At 47.0% G+C, this 20,542-nt stretch overlaps 1 protein-coding gene across 1 annotated transcript in view; it reads right to left on the reverse strand.

Annotated features, from left to right (window-relative positions):
• LOC115118696 (protein EFR3 homolog B-like) overlaps nt 1-12,611 on the reverse strand; it is a 47,440-nt gene extending 34,829 nt beyond the window's left edge. Inside the window, exons 1-2 of the mRNA XM_065004369.1 lie at nt 12,245-12,611; nt 375-451 (exon numbers count right to left, since the gene is read on the reverse strand). Coding sequence (XP_064860441.1) covers nt 375-451; nt 12,245-12,422 — 255 coding nt within the window. The 5' untranslated portion in view covers nt 12,423-12,611. The remainder of the gene's footprint in view (nt 1-374; nt 452-12,244) is intronic.
• Between the last annotated feature and the right edge of the window lie 7,931 nt (nt 12,612-20,542).

The following is a 20,542-nucleotide window of genomic DNA, read 5'->3' on the forward strand; positions in this document are numbered from 1 at the left end:
GAAAACATTGAACAACCCCATGAATTACATATATATCTACAGAATTATATACAGAACATATCATAGGATCTATATATACATATACAACTATAGAATTACATATAGAATGTATAACAGGATATATATATACATATATAACTATAGAAATACATATAGAACCTAAAATAGGATCTTTATATACATATATAACTATAGAATTACACACAGAACATATCATAGGATCTCTATATACGTATACAACTATAGAATTACATATAGAATGTATAACAGGATATATATATACATATAGAACTACAGAAATACATATAGAACCTAAAACAGGATATCTATATACATATAGGGTTACATATTATAGTCTCTGTGAGTCCATTTACCTCTGGGTCCTCTGGGAAGATGTTGTCCACCAGCCTCTTATAGCGAGGTCTCAAAGCCCCACAGCATCCACACACACCTGATAAACAAACACAGAGACAGAGAGAGAGAGAGAGAGAGAGAGAGAGAGAGAGAGGGGCAGAGAGACAGAGAAAAACAGAGCGAGAGAGAGAGAGGAGAGAGAGAAAGAAGGCGAGAGAGAGCAAGAGAGTGCGAGAGGAAAGAGAGAGGAGAGAGAGAGCAAGAGAGTGAGAGAGAGAGAGCAAGAGAGTGAGAGAGGAAAGAGAGAGAGCAGGAGAGAGACAGAGAGTGAGAGACAGAGAGGAAAACAGAGCGAGAGAGAGAGAGAGAAGAGGAGAGAGAGAGAAAGAGAGGCGAGAGAGAGCAAGAGAGTGAGAGAGAGAGAGAGTGAGAAATGAAAGAGAGAGAGCAAGAGAGAGAGAGGAGAGAGAGAGAGAGAGGAAGAGAGTGAGAGAGGAAAGAGAGAGAGCAAGAGAGAGAGAGGAAGAGAGTGAGAGAGGGGAGAGAGAGAGAGGAGAGAAAGAGACGCAGGCCATTGATTATAGTGATTGAGAAAGTGTACAATAGTGGTATACTCTTATTAAAAAACATTGGGTGTAGCAGGAACTAATGTTCTGTGGAGTTTAGCAGGAACTAATGTTGTGTGGAGTTTAGCAGGAACTAATGTTGTGTGTGGAGTGTAGCAGGAACTAATGTTGTGTGTGGAGTTTAGCAGGAACTAATGTTGTGTAGAGTTTAGCAGGAACTAATGTTGTGTGGAGTGTAGCAGGAACTAATGTTGTGTGGAGTGTAGCAGGAACTAATGTTGTGTGGAGTGTAGCAGGAACTAATGTTGTGTGTGGAGTGTAGCAGGAACTAATGTTGTGTGGAGTGTAGCAGGAACTACTGTTGTGTGTGGAGTGTAGCAGGAACTAATGTTGTGTGTGGAGTGTAGCAGGAACTAATGTTGTGTGTGGAGTGTAGCAGGAACTAATGTTGTGTGGAGTGTAGCAGGAACTAATGTTGTGTGTGGAGTGTAGCAGGAACTAATGTTGTGTGTGGAGTGTAGCAGGAACTAATGTTGTGTGGAGTGTAGCAGGAACTAATGTTGTGTGTGGAGTGTAGCAGGAACTAATGTTGTGTGTGGAGTGTAGCAGGAACTAATGTTGTGTGGAGTGTATCAGGAACTAATGTTGTGTGTGGAGTGTAGCAGGAACTAATGTTGTGTGGAGTGTAGCAGGAACTAATGTTGTGTGGAGTGTAGCAGGAACTAATGTTGTGTGTGGAGTGTAGCAGGAACTAATGTTGTGTGGAGTGTAGCAGGAACTAATGTTGTGTGTGGAGTGTAGCAGGAGCTAATGTTGTGTGTGGGGTGTAGCTCTCTCTCTCTCCATCTCTCTCTCTCTCTCTCTCTCTCTCTCTGTCTTTTTTTCCTCTCTCTCTCTCCCTCCCTCTCTCTGTCTCTCTCTCCCTCCCTCCCTCTCTCTCTCTGTCTCTTTTTCCTCTCTCTGTCTCTCCCCCCTCCCTCACTGGTTCGAATCCCCAGCAAGGCGGAAAAAAATCTGCCGTACTGCCCTTGAGCCTCGGCAGTTATTCCCATAACAACAACTACTCCAGGGAGCTCATGATGTGGACGTTGATTAAGGCCCTTCTCTCTGATTTAGAGGGGTTCAATTCAGAAGACATACACTATATAATCAAAGGTATTTCATTCTGTTGTTGACATATAAAATCGAGCAGACAGCCATGCAATCTCCATAGACAAACATTGTCAGTAGAATGGCCTTATAATGAAGAGCTCAGTGACTTTCGACGTGGCATCATCAAATGATGCCGCATTTCCAACAAGACAGTTCATCAAATGTCCGCCCTGCTAGAGCTTCTCCCGGTCAACTGTAAATGCTGTTATTGTGAAGTGGAAACGTCTAGGAGCAACAACGGCTCTGCCTCAAAGTGGTAGGCCACAAAAGCTCACAGAACAGGACCGCAGAGTTCCAAACTCCTTCTGGAAGCTTCATGAAATGGGTTTCCATGGCCGAGCAGCCGCACACAAACCTAAGATCCCCATGCACAAAGACTCGGCTGGAGTGATGTAAAGATCGCCGTCATTGGACTCTGGAACAGTGGAAACGCTTTCTCTGGAGTGATGAATCGCTCTTCACCATCTGGCAGTCCGACGGACGAATCTGGGTTTTTTGTTTTTCATGGTTCGGGCCCCTTAGTTCCAGTGAAGGGAAATCTTAATGCTACAGCACACAATGACATTCTAGATGATTCTGTGCTTCCAACTTTGTACCAACAGTTTGTGAAAAGCCCTTTCCTGTTTCAGCATGACAATGCCCCCGTGGACCAAGCGAGGTCGGTGTGCAAGAACTTGATTGTCCTGCACATAGCCCTGACCTCAACCCCATCAAACACCTTTGGGATGAATTGGAACGCCGACTGCGAGCCAAGCCTAATCGCCCAACATCAGTGCCCGACCTCACTAATGCTCACTAATGGAAGCAAGTCTCTGCAGCGATGGTCCAACATCTAGTGGAAAGCCTTCCCAGAAGAGTGGAGGCTGTTATAGCAGCAATGTTATTACATCTAGTGGAACGCCTTCCCAGAAGTGTAGAGGCTGTTATAGCAGCGATGTTCCAACATCTAGTGGAAAGCCTTCCTAGAAGAGAGGAGGCTGTTATAGCAGCAATGTTCCAACATCTAGTGGAAAGCCTTCCCAGAAGAGTGGAGGCTGTTATAGCAGCAATGGGGGGTCCAACTCCATATTAATGCCCATGATTTTGGAATGAGATGTTCGATGAGCAGGTCATGTAGTCATGTGATCATGTAGTGTATTTCGGTTGAATGCATTCAGTTGTGCAATTGAGTAGGCATTCTCTCTCCCTCTCTCCCTCTCTCCCCCTCTCTCCCTCTCCCCCACTCTCTCCCACACTCCCCCTCTCTCTCCCCTCTCCCCCTCTCTCCCCCTCTCTCTCCCTCTCTCTCCCTCTCTCCCTCTCTCTCCCTCTCTCCCCTCTCTCCCACTCTCCCCCTCTCTCTCCCCTCTCTCTCTCCCCCTCTCCCCCTCTCTCCCTCTCTCTGTCTCTCTCCCTCTCTCCCCCTCTCACCCTCTCCCTCTCTCCCTCTCCCTCTCTCTCCCCCTCTCCCCTCTAACCCTCTCCCCGCTCTCTCTCTCTCTCCCCTCTACCCCTCTCTCCCTCTCTCCCTCTCTCCCCTCTCTCTAACCCTCTCCCCCGCTCTCCCTCTCCCTCTCTCCCCTCTCTCTAACACTCTCCCCCTCTCTCTCCCCCTCTCTCTCTCCCCCTCTCCCTCTCTCCCTCTCTCTGTCTCTCTCCCTCTCTCCCCTCTCTCCTCTCTCCCTCTCTCCCTCTCTCCCTCTCTCCCTCTTACTCTCTCCCCCTCTCTCTAACCCTCTCCCCGCTCTCTCTCTCTCTCCCCCTCCTCTCCTCTCCTGTAATGTAGAATGTAGGGAGAAGCCAGGTGTCAGGATTATAGTGAGACAGACAGAGAACAGAGAAGCAGAGCTCAGTAATATCTGATTTACAACCCTTCGTTCTGACCGACCGCAGTACTGCTTAGTAATCCTTCCACACAGTAGGGTTTAGTAAGGCTCATTTCCAGACTGCATGCTCTCAATGCTGCATGTCAACAAGCATGTCAATCACAAGAACACAACGCTTGTCAATCATTCTCTCCTCCGATCCAATGAGACAGGGAAGAAACTCAAGACTGATAATATAAACGACCCAGCAGACCGACCAATCGATTGATCAAGCATTTCGCTACACTCGCATTAACATCTGCTATCCATGTGTATGTGACAAATTAAATTTGATTTGATTTGATTAATTTCATTCATGTGTGTGTGTGTGTGTGTGTGTGTGTGTGTGTGTGTGTGTGTGTGTGTGTGTGTGTGTGATAACATGTCTCCTGTTTTGTTTAAACATCTGCTCCGTGTGTGTGTACAGTAGTTAGCTTCAGTGAGACGTACAATAGCTAATCCATTCACACACAATCTGTTGCTTCAGCATCACGTTCCCATGACAGTGAAAGAAAGCCCAGAGCACACAGACACACACACACACACGCGCACAATGCAAAAGCACACAGACAAAAACACCTGCTGTTGACACCAACTAGACAGACTCCGACAACTAGACATGTCGAGCAAAGAGGAAACAGAGGAAAACAAACTCCACACACACACTTACACACGCGCACACACACACACACACACGCGCGCACACAAACAGCATCCTTACCGTACATGAATGGATGAATTGATGAGGTCCCCACCCCCTGCTTTTCACACGGAGAGAGACGTTACTCTTCACACTCACTCGCTCTCGTTCGCTGCCTCGCTGCCTCGCTCACACACTGTGCATGTGACCAGGCTCCTATGACCTTGGCTGCAGAAGCACTGAGCTTGAGAACAATGCTTGTGCACACACACACACACACACACACACACTGGTACACACACACTGGTACACACACACACCCTCAGAGAGCCAAACATACCCCGTACTCTGTGATGTTAATCCTCGCAGCACAGAACACACGCCCCACTCTTCATTCATGCATGCGCAGTTACAGAGGTAGCAGAGACAGAGACCGTGCTGGAGTGAGCAGGCGCATTAGAGAGAGAGAGAGACAGAGAGAGAGACAGAGAGAGAGAGAGAGAGACCGTGCTGGAGTGAGCAGGCGCATTAGAGAGAGAGAGAGACAGAGAGAGAGACAGAGAGAGAGAGAGAGAGACCGTGCTGGAGTGAGCAGGCGCATTAGAGAGAGAGAGAGACAGAGAGAGAGACAGAGAGAGAGAGAGAGAGACCGTGCTGGAGTGAGCAGGCGCATTAGAGAGAGAGAGAGACAGAGAGAGAGAGAGAGAGAGAGAGAGAGAGACCGTGCTGGAGTGAGCAGGCACATTAGAGAGAGAGAGAGACAGAGAGAGAGACAGAGAGAGAGAGAGAGAGAGAGAGAGAGAGAGAGAGAGAGAGAGAGAGAGAGACCGTGCTGGAGTGAGCAGGCGCATTAGAGAGAGAGAGACAGAGAGAGAGACAGAGAGAGAGAGAGAGAGAGAGAGAGAGAGAGAGAGAGAGAGAGAGAGAGAGAGAGAGAGAGAGACCGTGCTGGAGTGAGCAGGCACATTAGAGAGAGAGAGAGAGAGAGAGACAGAGAGAGAGAGAGAGAGAGAGAGAGAGACCGTGAGAGAGACAGAGAGACAGAGAGAGAGACAGAGAGAGAGAGAGAGAGAGAGAGAGAGAGAGAGAGAGAGAGAGAGAGAGAGAGAGAGAGAGACCGTGCTGGAGTGAGCAGGCACATTAGAGAGAGAGAGAGACAGAGAGAGAGACAGAGAGAGAGAGAGAGAGAGAGAGAGAGAGAGAGAGAGAGAGACCGTGCTGGAGTGAGCAGGCACATTAGAGAGAGAGAGAGACAGAGAGAGAGACAGAGAGAGAGAGAGAGAGAGAGAGAGAGAGAGACCGTGCTGGAGTGAGCAGGCACATTAGAGAGAGAGAGAGACAGAGAGAGAGACAGAGAGAGAGAGAGAGAGAGAGAGAGAGAGACCGTGCTGGAGTGAGCAGGCACATTAGAGAGAGAGAGAGAGACAGAGAGAGAGACAGAGAGAGAGAGAGAGAGAGAGAGAGAGAGAGAGAGACCGTGCTGGAGTGAGCAGGCGTGTTAGAGAGGGAGAGAGAGAGAGACAGAGAGACAGAGAGAGAGAGAGAGAGAGAGAGAGAGACCGTGCTGGAGTGAGCAGGCTCTTGAGAGAGAGAGAGAGAGAGAGAGAGAGACAGAGAGAGAGAGGAAGAGATAACGTGACAGAAAAAGCCAGAAAGAAAATCAATTGGCCTAGCTATACTTTCATCACTGTCCCTCCCCAGTCCTCCCTCCCCCATCCCTCCCTCCCCCAGTCCTCCCTCCCCCAGACCTCCCTCCCCCAGTCCTCCCTCCCCATCCCTCCCTCCCCCATCCCTCCCTCCCCCAGACCTCCCTCCCCCAGTCCTCCCTCCCCCATCCCTCCCTCCCCCATCCCTCCCTCCCCCAGTCCTCCCTCCACATCCCTCCCTCCCCCAGTCATCCCTCCCCATCCCTCCCTCCCCAAGTCCTCCCTCCCCCAGACCTCCCTCCCCCAGTCCTCCCTCCCCCAGACCTCCCTCCCCAGTCCTCCCTCCCCCAGTCCTCCCTCTCCCCAGTTCTCCCTCCCCCAGTCCTCCCTCCCCATCCCTCCCTCCCCCATCCCTCCCTCCCCCAGACCTCCCTCCCCCAGTCCTCCCTCCCCATCCCTCCCTCCCCCATCCCTCCCTCCCCCAGACCTCCCTCCCCCAGTCCTCCCTCCACATCCCTCCCTCCCCCAGTCATCCCTCCCCATCCCTCCCTCCCCCAGTCCTCCCTCCCCCAGTCCTCCCTCCCCCAGTACTCCCTCCCCCAGTCCTCCCTCCCCCAGACCTCCCTCTCCCCAGTTCTCCCTCCCCCATCCCTCCCTCCCCCAGACCTCCCTCCCCCAGTCCTCCCCCCCCAGACCTCCCTCCCCCAGACCTCCCTCCCCCATCCCTCCCTCCCCCAGACCTCCCTCCCCAGTCCTCCCTCCCCCAGTCCTCCCTCCCCCAGTACTCCCTCCCCCAGTCCTCCCTCCCCCAGACCTCCCTCTCCCCAGTTCTCCCTCCCCCTGTCCCTGTCCTCAGAACTGAGTATTACACTGATTAATAAATGTTCTCATCCACAAATAGCACAAAATCAAATCAAATGGTCACATTTACATGTTTAGCAGATGTTATTGTGGGTGTAGAAAAATGCTTGTGTTTCAAGCTCCAACAGTGCAGTAATATCTAACAAGTAATATCTAACAAGTAATATCTAACAAGTAATATCTATGGGGCGGCAGGGTAGCCTAGTGGTTAGAGCGTTGGACTAGTAACCGGAAGGTTGCGAGTTCAAACCCCCGAGCTGACAAGGTACAAATCTGTCGTTCTGCCCCTGAACAGGCAGTTAACCCACTGTTCCCAGGCCGTCATTGAAAATTAAGAATTTGTTCTTAACTGACTTGCCTGGTTAAATAAAGGTAAAATAAAATAAATAAAATCTAACAATTTCACAACATTACACACAGTATACACACACATATATATATATATATAACACACATCTATAGTAAATGACTGGAATTAAGAATGTAGAAATATTTGGATGAGTGGAAAATACTAAAATACAGTAGAGTAGAATACAGTATAAACATATGAGATGAGTAATGCAGAATAGGTAAACATTATTAAAGTGACTGGTGTTGCATTATTAAAGTGGCCAGTGATTTCAAGTCCATGTCTATATATAGAGCAGCAGCCTCTAATGTGCTACTGATGGCTGTTTAACAGTCTGATGGCCTTGGGATAGAAGCTGTTTTTCAGTCTCCCTGCTTTGATGGACCTGTACTGACCTCGCCTTCTGGATGACAGTGGGGAGAACAGGCAATGACTCGGGTGGTTGTTGTCCTTGATGATCTTTTTGGCCTTCCTGTGACATCGGGTGCTGTAGGTGTCCTGGAGGGCAGGTAGTTTGCCCCTGGTGATGTGTTGGGCAGCACGCACCACCCTGTGGAGAGACCTGCGGTTCCGGGCGGTGCAGTGATACACCCCGATACAGCCTGATAGGATGCTCTCAATTTTGCATCTGTAAAAGTTTGTGAGGGTTTTAGGTGCCAAGCCAAATTTATTCAGCCTCCTGAGGTTGAAGAGGGGATGTTGCGCCTTCTTCACCACACTGTCGGTGTGGGTGGACCTATTCAGTTTGTCAGGGATGCGGTCCCGTCGATGTTGATGGGGGGGGTGCTGCTGTTTCCTAAAGTCCACGATAAGCTCCTTTGTTTTGTTGATGTTGAGTGAGAGGTTGTTTTCCTGGAACCACACTCACAGGGCCCTCACCTCCTCCCTGTAGGCCGTCTCGGCATTGTTGGTAATCAGGCCTACTACTGTTGTGTCGTCTGCACATTTGATGATTGAGTTGGAGAAGTGTGTGGTCACACAGTCAAGGGTGAACAGGAAGTACAGAAGGGTGCAAGCACCACCATCACAGTATCCTCATCAACATCATCCACAGAATCCTCATCCACACACACTATACCATCCTCATCCACAGCATCATAGTAACATCTTCCACACCATCGCAGTAACATCATCCACAGCATCACAGTATCCTCATCCACAGCATCAGAGTATCATCATCCACAGCATCACAATATACTCATCCACAGCATCACAGTAACCTCATCCACAGCATCACAGTAACATCATCCACAGCATCACAGTAACATCATCCACAGCATCACAGTAACCTCATCCACAGCATCACACCTACTGTACCCAGTTAAAAGATCACCAAGGCTTCCATGTTGTTGTGTAAAATTAGACCAATTTCAGCCAGTTGTGCCAGAGAGCAGTGTGGGAGTTGTTGGCTGCATCCCACAGGGCTCTGGCCTAAAGATCCCTTCCATGTGAAGCAGCTCAGTCAGAGGTAATCTGCTTCAACTCCACTCACAGGACAGCACTTTAATAACACAGCAACAACTAGACAACCTAACAGTCTACATACAGCAACAACTAGACAACCTAACAGTCTACATACAGCAACAACCTAACAGTCTACATACAGTAACAACTAGACAACCTAACAGTCTACATACAGCAACAACTAGACAACCTAACAGTCTACATACAGCAACAACCTAACAGTCTACATACAGCAACAACTAGACAACCTAACAGTCTACATACAGCAACAACCTAACAGTCTACATACAGCAACAACTAGACAACGTTACAGTCTGCATACAGCAACAACCTAACAGTCCACATACAGCAACAACTAGACAACCTAACAGTCTACATACAGCAACAACTAGACAACGTTACAGTCTGCATACAGCAACAACCTAACAGTCCACATACAGCAACAACTAGACAACCTAACAGTCTACATACAGCAACAACTAGACAACCTAACAGTCTACATAAAGCAACAACTAGACAACCTAACAGTCTACATACAGCAACAACTAGACATCCTAACAGTCTACATACATCAACAACTAGACAACCTAACAGTCTACATACATCAACAACTAGACAACCTAACAGTCCACATACAGCAACAACCTAACAGTCTACATACAGCAACAACTAGACAACCTAACAGTCTACATACAGCAACAACTAGACAACCTAACAGTCTACATAAAGCAACAACTAGACAACCTAACAGTCTACATACAGCAACAACTAGTCAACCTAACAGTCTACATACAGCAACAACTAGACAACCTAACAGTCTACATACAGCAACAACTAGACAACCTAACAGTCTACATACAGCAACAACTAGACAACCTAACAGTCTACATACAGCAACAACCTAACAGTCCACATACATAAACAACTAGACAACCTAACAGTCTACATACAGTAACAACTAGACAACCTAACAGTCTACATACAGCAACAACTAGACAACCTAACAGTCTACATACAGCAACAACCTAACAGTCTACATACAGCAACAACTAGACAACGTTACAGTCTGCATACAGCAACAACCTAACAGTCCACATACAGCAACAACTAGACAACCTAACAGTCTACATACAGCAACAACTAGACAACCTAACAGTCTACATAAAGCAACAACTAGACAACCTAACAGTCTACATACAGCAACAACTAGACATCCTAACAGTCTACATACATCAACAACTAGACAACCTAACAGTCTACATACATCAACAACTAGATAACCTAACAGTCCACATACAGCAACAACTAGACAACCTAACAGTCTACATACAGCAACAACCTAACAGTCCACATACATAAACAACTAGACAACCTAACAGTCTACATACAGCAACAACTAGACAACCTAATAGTCTGCATACAGCAACAACTAGACAACCTAACAGTCTACATACAGCAATAACCTAACAGTCTACATACAGCAACAACTAGACAACCTAACAGTCTACATACAGCAACAACTAGACAACCTAACAGTCTACATACAGCAACAACTAGACAACCTAACAGTCTACATACAGCAACAACTAGTCAACCTAACAGTCTACATACAGCAACAACTAGACAACCTAACAGTCTACATACAGCAACAACTAGACAACCTAACAGTCTACATACAGCAACAACTAGACAACCTAACAGTCTACATACAGTAACAACTAGACAACCTAATAGTCTGCATACAGCAACAACTAGACAACCTAACAGTCTACATACAGCAACAACTAGACAACCTAACAGTCTACAACAACTCACAAAGACATACTATTGAAATAAGGGTGAAAACCTACCTGCCTTTCTCTCTACTCCCCTTGTCACATTGTAAATCTCATATGACACCCAACAGTGGTGTATTGTATGGGTAATAAAGCTGTGTAATGATGCTTAACACGTTTATGTGACAAAATAACATTTGATTTGGATTTGAGGTTAAAGGTCAGAAGGTTCCTACCTGAGACAGGGAGATGGTCCTGTGAGAGGTGAGAGGTCAGAGGGTACCTACCTGAGACAGGGAGATGGTCCTGTGAGAGGTGAGAGGTCAGAGGGTACCTACCTGAGACAGGGAGATGGTCCTGTGAGAGGTGAGAGGTCAGAGGGTACCTACCTGAGACAGGGAGATGGTCCTGTGAGAGGTGAGAGGTCAGAGGGTACCTACCTGAGACAGGGAGATGGTCCTGTGAGAGGTGAGAGGTCAGAGGGTACCTACCTGAGACAGGGAGATGGTCCTGTGAGAGGTGAGAGGTCAGAGGGTACCTACCTGAAACAGGGAGATGGTCCTGTGAGAGGTGAGAGGTCAGAGGGTACCTACCTGAGACAGCCTGTTGGGCCACAAACAGGTTGAATCAATGTTGTTTCCACTTCATTTCAACATCAACAACAACAAATCTATGTGATGATGTTAAATCAACGTGGAATACTGATTGGATTTGCAAAAAAAGTAATCAACATAAAGGAGTTTTTGACCAATCAACTTTGACGACCCTTAATCCAATGACATGGTTCAAACGTTTAAAAAAAAAAAATGTAATCCCCTTTTTCTCCCCTATTTCGTGGTATCCAATTGTTGTAGTAGCTACTATCTTGTCTCATCGCTACAACTCCCGTACGGGCTCAGGAGAGACGAAGGTTGAAAGTTATGCGTCCTCCGATACACAACCCAACCAAGCCGCACTGCTTCTTAACACAGCGCGCATCCAACCCAGAAGCCAGCCACACCAATGTGCCGGAGGAAACACCGTGCACCTGGCAACCTTGGTGAGCGCGCACTGCACCCGGCCCGCCACAGGAGTCGCTGGTGCGCGATGAGACAAGGACATCCCTACCGACCAAGCCCTCCCTAACCCGGACGACACTAGGCCAATTGTGCGTCGCCCTCCACGGACCTCCCGGTCGCGGCCGGTTACGACAGAGCCTGGGCGCGAACCCACAGTCTGTGATGGCACAGCTGGCGCTGCAGTACAGCGCCCTTAACCACTGCGCCACCCGGGAGGCCCGTTAAAACGCTTCTTGATTTCTCATTGAATTACGGTAGTGAGGGGTCAGAGGGTACCTACCTGAAACAGGGAGATGGTCCTGTGAGAGGTGAGAGGTCAGAGGGTACCTACCTGAAACAGGGAGATGGTCCTGTGGGAGGTGAGAGGTCAGAGGGTACCTACCTGAAACAGGGAGATGGTCCTGTGGGAGGTGAGAGGTCAGAGGGTACCTACCTGAAACAGGGAGATGGTCCTGTGAGAGGTGAGAGGTCAGAGGGTACCTACCTGAAACAGGGAGATGGTCCTGTGGGAGGTGAGGGGTCAGAGGGTATCTACCTGAGACCGGGAGATGGTCCAGGACAGAGGTGCAGTCCAGCAGCAGCCTCTGAGGCCCCTGGCAGAGGCCAGGCGGAATGGGCAGATGGGGCATGGGCACACCATGCAGCCTGGGAAGAGACGGGAGGCGGGGGAGACAACGAGGGAGACGAGGGAGACCGGGGAGGGTCAGGGGCATCTTGTCCTGAGGAATTGCTGGTCTCCCGGCACTCCCTGGGGTTAAAGGTCAAAGGGCTCAAAAAGTGACAAGCAGACCAGAGGTCACCAAGCAATCGAAAGAGGAAGGAGAGGATGAAGAATGGAAGAGAGGATGGGGTGTCTGAAAAATGCAGGGGTAGAGAGAGAAAGACTGAGTGCTCTATAGCAGCCTGGTGTTGTTGGAGGACTGAGTTGAGCCTTGGCTACTTTCACTCCTCTCACCAAACTGACATGCCTCCCTCCCTCCCTCCCTCCCTCTGTTTTCACACTTTCTCACACCTCCCTCCCTCCTTCGCTCCCTCCTTCCCTCCGTCTGTTTTCACACTTTCTCACACCTCCCTCCCTCCTTCGCTCCCTCCTTCCCTCCCTCTGTTTTCACACTTTCTCACACCTCCCTCCCTCCTTCGCTCCCTCCTTCCCTCCGTCTGTTTTCACACTTTCTCACACCTCCCTCCCTCCTTCGCTCCCTCCCTCCCTCTTTTCACTCACTTAGCTGGTTAGTCTCTCTCTCTCTCTCTCAATTCAATTTCAACTTAAGGGGCTTTATTGGCATTGGACACATACAGAATGTTAACATTGTCAAGGCAAGTTAAATAGATAATAAACAAAAGTGAAAGAAACAATAAAAAATGTACAGTAAACAGACTCAGAAAAATTTCAAAAGAAAAAAGGTATTTCAAATGTCACATTATGTCTATATACAATGTTGTAATGATGTTAGTTAAAGTACAAAAGGGAAAATAAATAAACATAAATATGGGTTGTATTTACAATGGTGTTTGTTCTTCACTGGTTGACATTTTCTTGTGACAACAGGTCATAAATCTTGCTGCTGTGACGGCACACTGTGGTGTTTCACCCAGTAGATATGGGAGTTTATCAAAATTGGATTTGCTTTTGAATTCTTTGTGGGTCTGTGTAATCTGAGGGAAATATGTCTCTCTAATATGGTCATACATTTGGCAGGAGATTAGGAGGTGCAGCTCAGTTTCCACTCTCTCTCTCTCTCAAACGTCAACAACACATACTCAATCCTCTCATCACCAGAGAGCAAAGTACAGATAAGATCCACTATTGTTTGAACAACCCTGTCTCCATGGTAGCCCATACTGTAGCTCTATTCCCTCGTAGCTCTATTCCCTGGTATCTCTATTCCCTGGTAGCTATATTCCCAGGTAGCTCTATTCCCTGGTATCTCTATTCCCTGGTATCTCTATTCCCTGGTAGCCCATACTGTAGCTATATTCCCTGGTATCTCTATTCCCTGGTATCTCTATTCCCTGGTAGGCCTATTCCCTGGTAGCCCTATTCCCTGGTAGCCCATACTGTAGGCCTTCTCCCTGGTAGCCCTATTCCCTGCTAGCCCTATTCCCTGGTAGGCCATACTGTAGCTCTATTCCCTGGTAGACCATACTGTAGCCCTATTCCCTGGTAGCCCATACTGTAGGCCATCTCCCTGGTAGCCCTATTCCCTGGTAGCCCATACTGTAGCTATATTCCCTGGTAGCTCTATTCCCTGGTAGCTCCATTCCCTGGTAGCTCTATTCCCTGGTAGCCCTATTCCCTGGTAGCTCTATTCCCTGGTAGTTCTATTCCCTGGTAGCTCTATTCCCTGGTAGTCCTATTCCGTTGTAGACCTTTTCCCTGGTAGCTCTATTCCCTAGTTGACCTTTTCCCTGGTAGCTCCATTGCCTGGTAGCCCTAATCCCTAGGATACTTTTTCCCTGGTAGCTATATTCCCTGGTAGCCCTATTCCGTTGTAGACCTTTCACTGGTAGCCCTATTCCCTGGTATCCCTATTCTCTGGTAGCCCTATTCCCTGGTAGCTCTATTCCCTGGTAGCTCTATTCCCTGGTAGCTCTATTCCCTGGTAGCCCATACTGTAGCCCTATTCCCTGGTAGCCCTATTCCCTGGTAGCCCATACTATAGGCCTTCTCCCTGGTAGCCCTATTCCCTGGTAGCCCAAACTGTAAACCTATTCCCTGGTATCTCTATTCCCTGGTATCTCTATTCCCTGGTAGCTCTATTCCCTGGTAGCCCATACTGTAAACCTATTCCCTGGTAGCCCTATACCCTGGTAGCCCATACTGCAGAACTATTCCCTGGTAGCTCTATTCCCTGGTAGCTCAATTCCCTGGTAGCCCATACTGCAGGCCTTCTCCCTGGTAGCCCTATTCCCTGGTGGCCCTATTCCCTGGTAGCCCATACTATATGCCTATTCCCTGGTAGCCCTTTTCCCTGGTAGTTCTATTCCCTGGTAGCCCTATTCCCTGGTAGCCCTATTCCCTGGTAGCTCTATTCCCTGGTAGTTCTATTCCCTGGTAGCTCTATTCCCTGGTAGTCCTATTCCGTTGTAGACCTTTTCCCTGGTAGCTCTATTCCCTAGTTGACCTTTTCCCTGGTAGCTCCATTGCCTGGTAGCCCTAATCCCTAGGATACTTTTTCCCTGGTAGCTATATTCCCTGGTAGCTCAATTCCCTGGTAGCCCTATTCCCTGGTAGCTCTATTCCCTGGTAGCCCTATTCCGTTGTAGACCTTTCACTGGTAGCCCTATTCCCTGGGAGCTCTATTCCCTGGTAGCCCTATTCCGTTGTAGACCTTTCTCTGGTAGCCCTATTCCCTGGTAGCTCTATTCCCTGGTAGCCCATACTGTAGCCCTATACCCTGGTAGCCCATACTGTAGCCCTATTCCCTGGTAGCCCTATACCCTGGTAGCCCATACTGTAAACCTATTCCCTCGTAGCCCTATTCCCTGGTAGCCCATACTGCAGAACTATTCCCTGGTATCCCTATTCCCTGGTAGCCCATACTGCAGAACTATTCCCTGGTAGCCCTATACCCTGGTAGCCCATACTGCAGAACTATTCCCTGGTAGCTCTATTCCCTGGTAGCTCAATTCCCTGGTAGCCCATACTGCAGGCCTTCTCCCTGGTAGCCCTCTTCCCTGGTGGCCCTTTTCCCTGGTAGCCCATACTATATACCTATTCCCTGGTGGCCCTATTCCCTGGTAGCTCTATTCCCTGGTAGCCCATACTGTAGACCTATTCCCTGGTAGCCCTTTTCCCTGGTAGTTCTATTCTCTGGTAGCCCTATTCCCTGGTAGCTCTATTTCCTGGTAGCTCTATTCCCTGGTAGCTCTATTCCCTGGTAGTCCTATTCCGTTGTAGACCTTTTCCCTGGTAGCTCTATTCCCTAGTTGACCTTTTCCCTGGTAGCTCTATTGCCTGGTAGCCCTAATCCCTAGGATACTTTTTCCCTGTTGGCTATATTCCCTGGTAGCTCAATTCCCTGGTAGCCCTATTCCCTGGTAGCTATATTGCCTGGTAGCCCTAATCCCTAGGATACTTTTTCCCTGGTAGCTCTATTACCTGGTAGCCCTATTCCGTTGTAGACCTTTCACTGGTAGCCCTATTCCCTGGTATCCCTATTCTCTGGTAGCCCTATTCCCTGGTAGCTCTATTCCCTGGTAGCTCTATTCCCTGGTAGCTCTATTCCCTGGAAATAATGGTGATGATGAAAGATGAAATATAAATGTTTCCCTTCACTGAAAGAAGCTGTGTATCCAAAGCTCCTCTGCTCTTAGTGTAAACCCATAGTGGTGTGGTCAGATGTCTGGTACTGGTACAGAGTTTAGTCTCGGCCAGGGTGTAACATGTGTAGCTACAGGGACAATAGTATGACAAGAGCTGACTAAAATCAATAAGTAGTGCACTCTGTTTTCTGTGTCCCAAAGGGTACCCTATTCCCTACAGAGTGCACTACTTTAGACCCTCCCACTATATAGGGTAACATTTGGGACACATACCTCAATGTGAACACTTTGTCATGTCACACAACATAATAACAAACTCTCTTCCAATCAATGCAGGGCTAGAGGATAGGCCTTGCTAGTCTCTTAGGCGGGGCTAGTAGCCCACTGTGGATAGACCTTGCTAGTCTCTTAGGCAGGGCTAGTAGCCCACTGTGGATAGGCCTTGCTAGTCTCTTAGGCAGGGCTAGTAGCCCACTGTGGATAGACCTTGCTAGTCTCTTAGGCAGGGCTAGTAGCCCACTGTGGATAGACCTTGCTAGTCTCTTAGGCAGGGCTAGTAGCCTACTGTGGATAGGACTTGCTAGTGTCTTAGGCAGGGCTAGTAGCCCACTGTGTATAGGCCTTGCTAGTCTCTTAGGCAGGGCTAGTAGCCAACTGTGGATAGGACTTGCTCGTCTCTTTGGCACGGCTAGTAGCCCACTGTGGATAGGACTTGCTAGTCTCTTTGGCACGGCTAGTAGCCCACTGTGGATAGGACTTGCTAGTCTCTTTGGCACGGCTAGTAGCCCACTGTGGATAGGACTTGCTAGTCTCTTTGGCACGGCTAGTAGACTACTGTGGATAGGACTTGCTAGTCTCTTTGGCACGGCTAGTAGCCTACTGTGGATAGGACTTGCTAGTCTCTTTGGCACGGCTAGTAGCCTACTGTGGATAGGCCTTGCTAAACTCTTTGACATTTCTTTGTATATATCCATAAAACTTATGCTGATTCGTGATTTTGACTGGCTGAGAAAAGCTGTCCGCCTGTCTCTCTGTCTCTCTGTCTCTCTGTCTCTCTGTCTCGTCCCGACTCCCAATACGTTCATTAGTATTTAAACAATGTTGCAGAGAGACAGACACCAAGATTTAAACAAATCTCCGCTGTTGAAAACTAAATGCTAGTCTAAAACAAAGGTGAGATAATGTCTAGATGCTTTTTTTATAGTGGAGATCAAGTTTATAAATTGCCTGGCTGGGCCGATGAGACAGTGGAATGCACAGTGAGATGGAACAGAGTAAATAGGCATTTCAACATCTAAGCCGGTGGTGACTTGTGGAATAGACACCAGTTAGAACTCAATTTGAAGTGTCCGATCCCAGACATTCTGAGGAAGAAGATAATAGCAATGTGAATGAAGCCACAGAGGAAAAGATTCATCCACCAAAGTTTCACTATAGAATCCTGTATATAAACAACAGGTTCCTTACCAATTTGCCTTTATCGTCTGGTAGATAAACCTCTTTCCTTTTTGCCATTGAAGACCCAGCCGATACCGAAACGAATGCCAACTCATGCCTCCCACAAACCAAACGCCCACCAAGTATTTAAGATGATCACGTGGCAAACGGTAACACTTGGTAGCTCCAAATGTTGACATGCATGTTCATTCATTTAAGATAACAATGCAACACCACACATCACACATGTCAAATCAAATCAAATTGCACCGAAATACAACAAGTGTAGACTTTACCGTGAAATGCTTTACTTTACAAGCTCTTAACCAACAGTGCAGTTCAAGAAGAAGAAAATATTTACCAAGTAGATTAAAATAAAAAGTAGCACAATAACAATAACAATAACGAGGCTATATACATGGGGCACTGGTACCATGGAACCTAAGTTTAATTTTAGGCTAAAGTAGTATGAGACCAAGGACTAGGCCTATGCATGAACCAAATAGGTAGGTAGAAGCATTAGGATCGATTCTGTGTCCTCTGGGTAAATATCCATTTGTCATGGTGCTAGGCCAAATTTAACTCATTTTGGCCTAATTTCACCGCAAATGTTTTGATTACTCAGAATATCACATGTAAAACAGTAGGCTTAAAGTGCATGACGCATGGTTAATAGAGCCTTACATTTTCTTTCTAAAGCCCATCACATCTTTCCATAATTCACATCAAATTGATTTGAAATGTATTAAGTGTAACTTGAAACTGCCTATCCTATGCAGATGCTTTGTCCAGTAACGGAATCATGACACAGAATAAAACAATAAAACACTGATTTAACCTACTGCTAAAGTTAGGGCACTCTGTCCGCCTGATCTCCTTTTGTTTTTTGGAAGAGGCTGCCAAACGACCTATGGGAACTTCCCGTTTACGCTATGTGATTGAGATGCTTAATATATCTTTGACAACAACAAAAAATCCTTTCTCTGACACTGCCTAGTTTAAAGGTCCTGGATGGCAGGAAACTTGGCCCCAGTGATGTACTGGGCTGTATGTACGCAGTACCCTCTAGCACCTTACGGTCGGATGCTGAGCAGTTGCCATCTGGATCTGGGGACCCATGCCAAATCTTTTCAGTCTCCTTAGGGGGAAAAGGCGTTGTCGTGCCCTCTTCACGACTAACTTGGTATGTTGGATAGTTTGTTGGTGATTTGTATTTATTAAGGATCCCTGTTAACTGCTGCCAATATAGCAGCTGCTCTTCCCAGGGTCCAGCTAAATTAAGGCAGTTTATACAATTTAAAAAACATTACAATACATTCACATATTTCACAACACAGGCCCCTACTCCACCACTACCACATACTGTATCTACAGTACTACATCTATTTGAATGTGTGTATAGTGTGTATGTGGACACCAAGGTTCTTGAAACTACCAGCACACAGAAAATACCAGAGATTTGCATTTGAAAAACATATTTTTCAGTTGGACATTCTACCCTTCGGCCTTTCGTTCGACCCTCGCACTTTCATAAAGGGAATAAGTGCAGCGCTCCCCATCGCCAAAGAGGAGTCACGGTCCTGAACTACTTAGACGATTGGCTGATATGTGCAGGGACACAAAGCCAAGCTTTGGCACACACATCCATGGTCTCACATCACCTCTCCGAGCTGGGACTAACAATGAACTTGGAAAATAGTTTTCTGGTCCCCATTCAGTGTGTGCACTTCCTGGGCTTGACACTGGACACTCAAAACATGCGAGCAACACTCTCTCCAGAAAGAATGTTATCATTGACATATTGTATTTTGACATTTAAACTGAGAAAACAGGTGACCGTGCTAGAGAGTCAGAGGCTCCTTGGCCTTCTAGCTGCTGAGGTCCATGATGTACAGCCCATACAGCAATGCTACTACAGACACAATCTACGTCCCAGAAGGGACAAACACAAAAAAAGCTGACAATTTCAATGAGTTGCTGATTGAGCAATACAATGAAGGTGTCTAGCACTTTAAACTCCCAGTGGAGTTCTCTTAGATGCAGTTCAGATGACTTTGACCACAGACGCCTCCCTACAGGGATGGGGAGCAGTATTGAACCAGTCAATGGTATATGGTCAGCACTATTGACAATAGCTCACATCAACGTACTGGAGCTTAAGGCGGTTCACATTGCACTCTGGCACTTCCCCACAGTACTTAGAGGACAACATGTACATATTACCTCAATTACCTCGACTAACCAATGCCCCCGCACATTGACTCTGTACCGGTACCCTCTGTATATAGCCTCGCTATTGTTATTTTACTGGTGCTGTTGAATTATTTGATACTTTTATTTTAATTTATTGTTTATTGTTGTTTAAGGGCTTGTAAGTACGCATTTCATTGTAAGGTCTACCTACACCTGTTGTATTCAGCATTTCATTGTAAGGTCTACCTACACCTGTTGTATTCAGCATTTCATTGTAATGTCTACCTACAACTGTTGTATTCGGCGCATGTGACAAATAAAATTAGATTTGATACGGACCATGGTTGCACACATCAAGGGAACTGCTGCTTTGGGCTAACAGACACCTTACATCACTCAGAGAAATACAGTGTGGAGAATCAGGCAGCAGACCTTCCCTCCAGAGGAGGCCCTCTTCGTTAAGACTGGAGGATACAATATATCCCATGGTAGTGGAGATGATCTGGGCACTTATTATGTGACTTGTTAAGCACGTTTTTACTCCTGAACTTCAAAGGGGTTGAATACTTATTGACTCAAAACATTTCAGCTTTTAATATTTTATTAATTTGCAAAAAAATAATAAAAAGTAACATAATTACACTTTGACATTATGGGGTATTGTGTGTAGGCCAGTGACATAAAAAAAAATGTAATACATTTTAATTCAGGCTGTAACTCAACAAAATGTGTGGAAAATGTCAAGGGGTGTTGAATACTTTCTGAAGGCCATGTATTTTGTTTTCATGTATTTTCATGAGGACCACAATGGAAAATAATGGCATTGTACTCTATTCACATGTGTGGTTATATTGTGTTTTAAAAGTGGTCAAATAAATTAAATAAACACACACAAAATAATTCACGTTTCAGTGCAAGGAAACGTCGCGAATCTGCT

This window comes from Oncorhynchus nerka, linkage group LG18 (assembly GCF_034236695.1).
Source record: "Oncorhynchus nerka isolate Pitt River linkage group LG18, Oner_Uvic_2.0, whole genome shotgun sequence".
NCBI lineage: Eukaryota > Metazoa > Chordata > Actinopteri > Salmoniformes > Salmonidae > Oncorhynchus > Oncorhynchus nerka.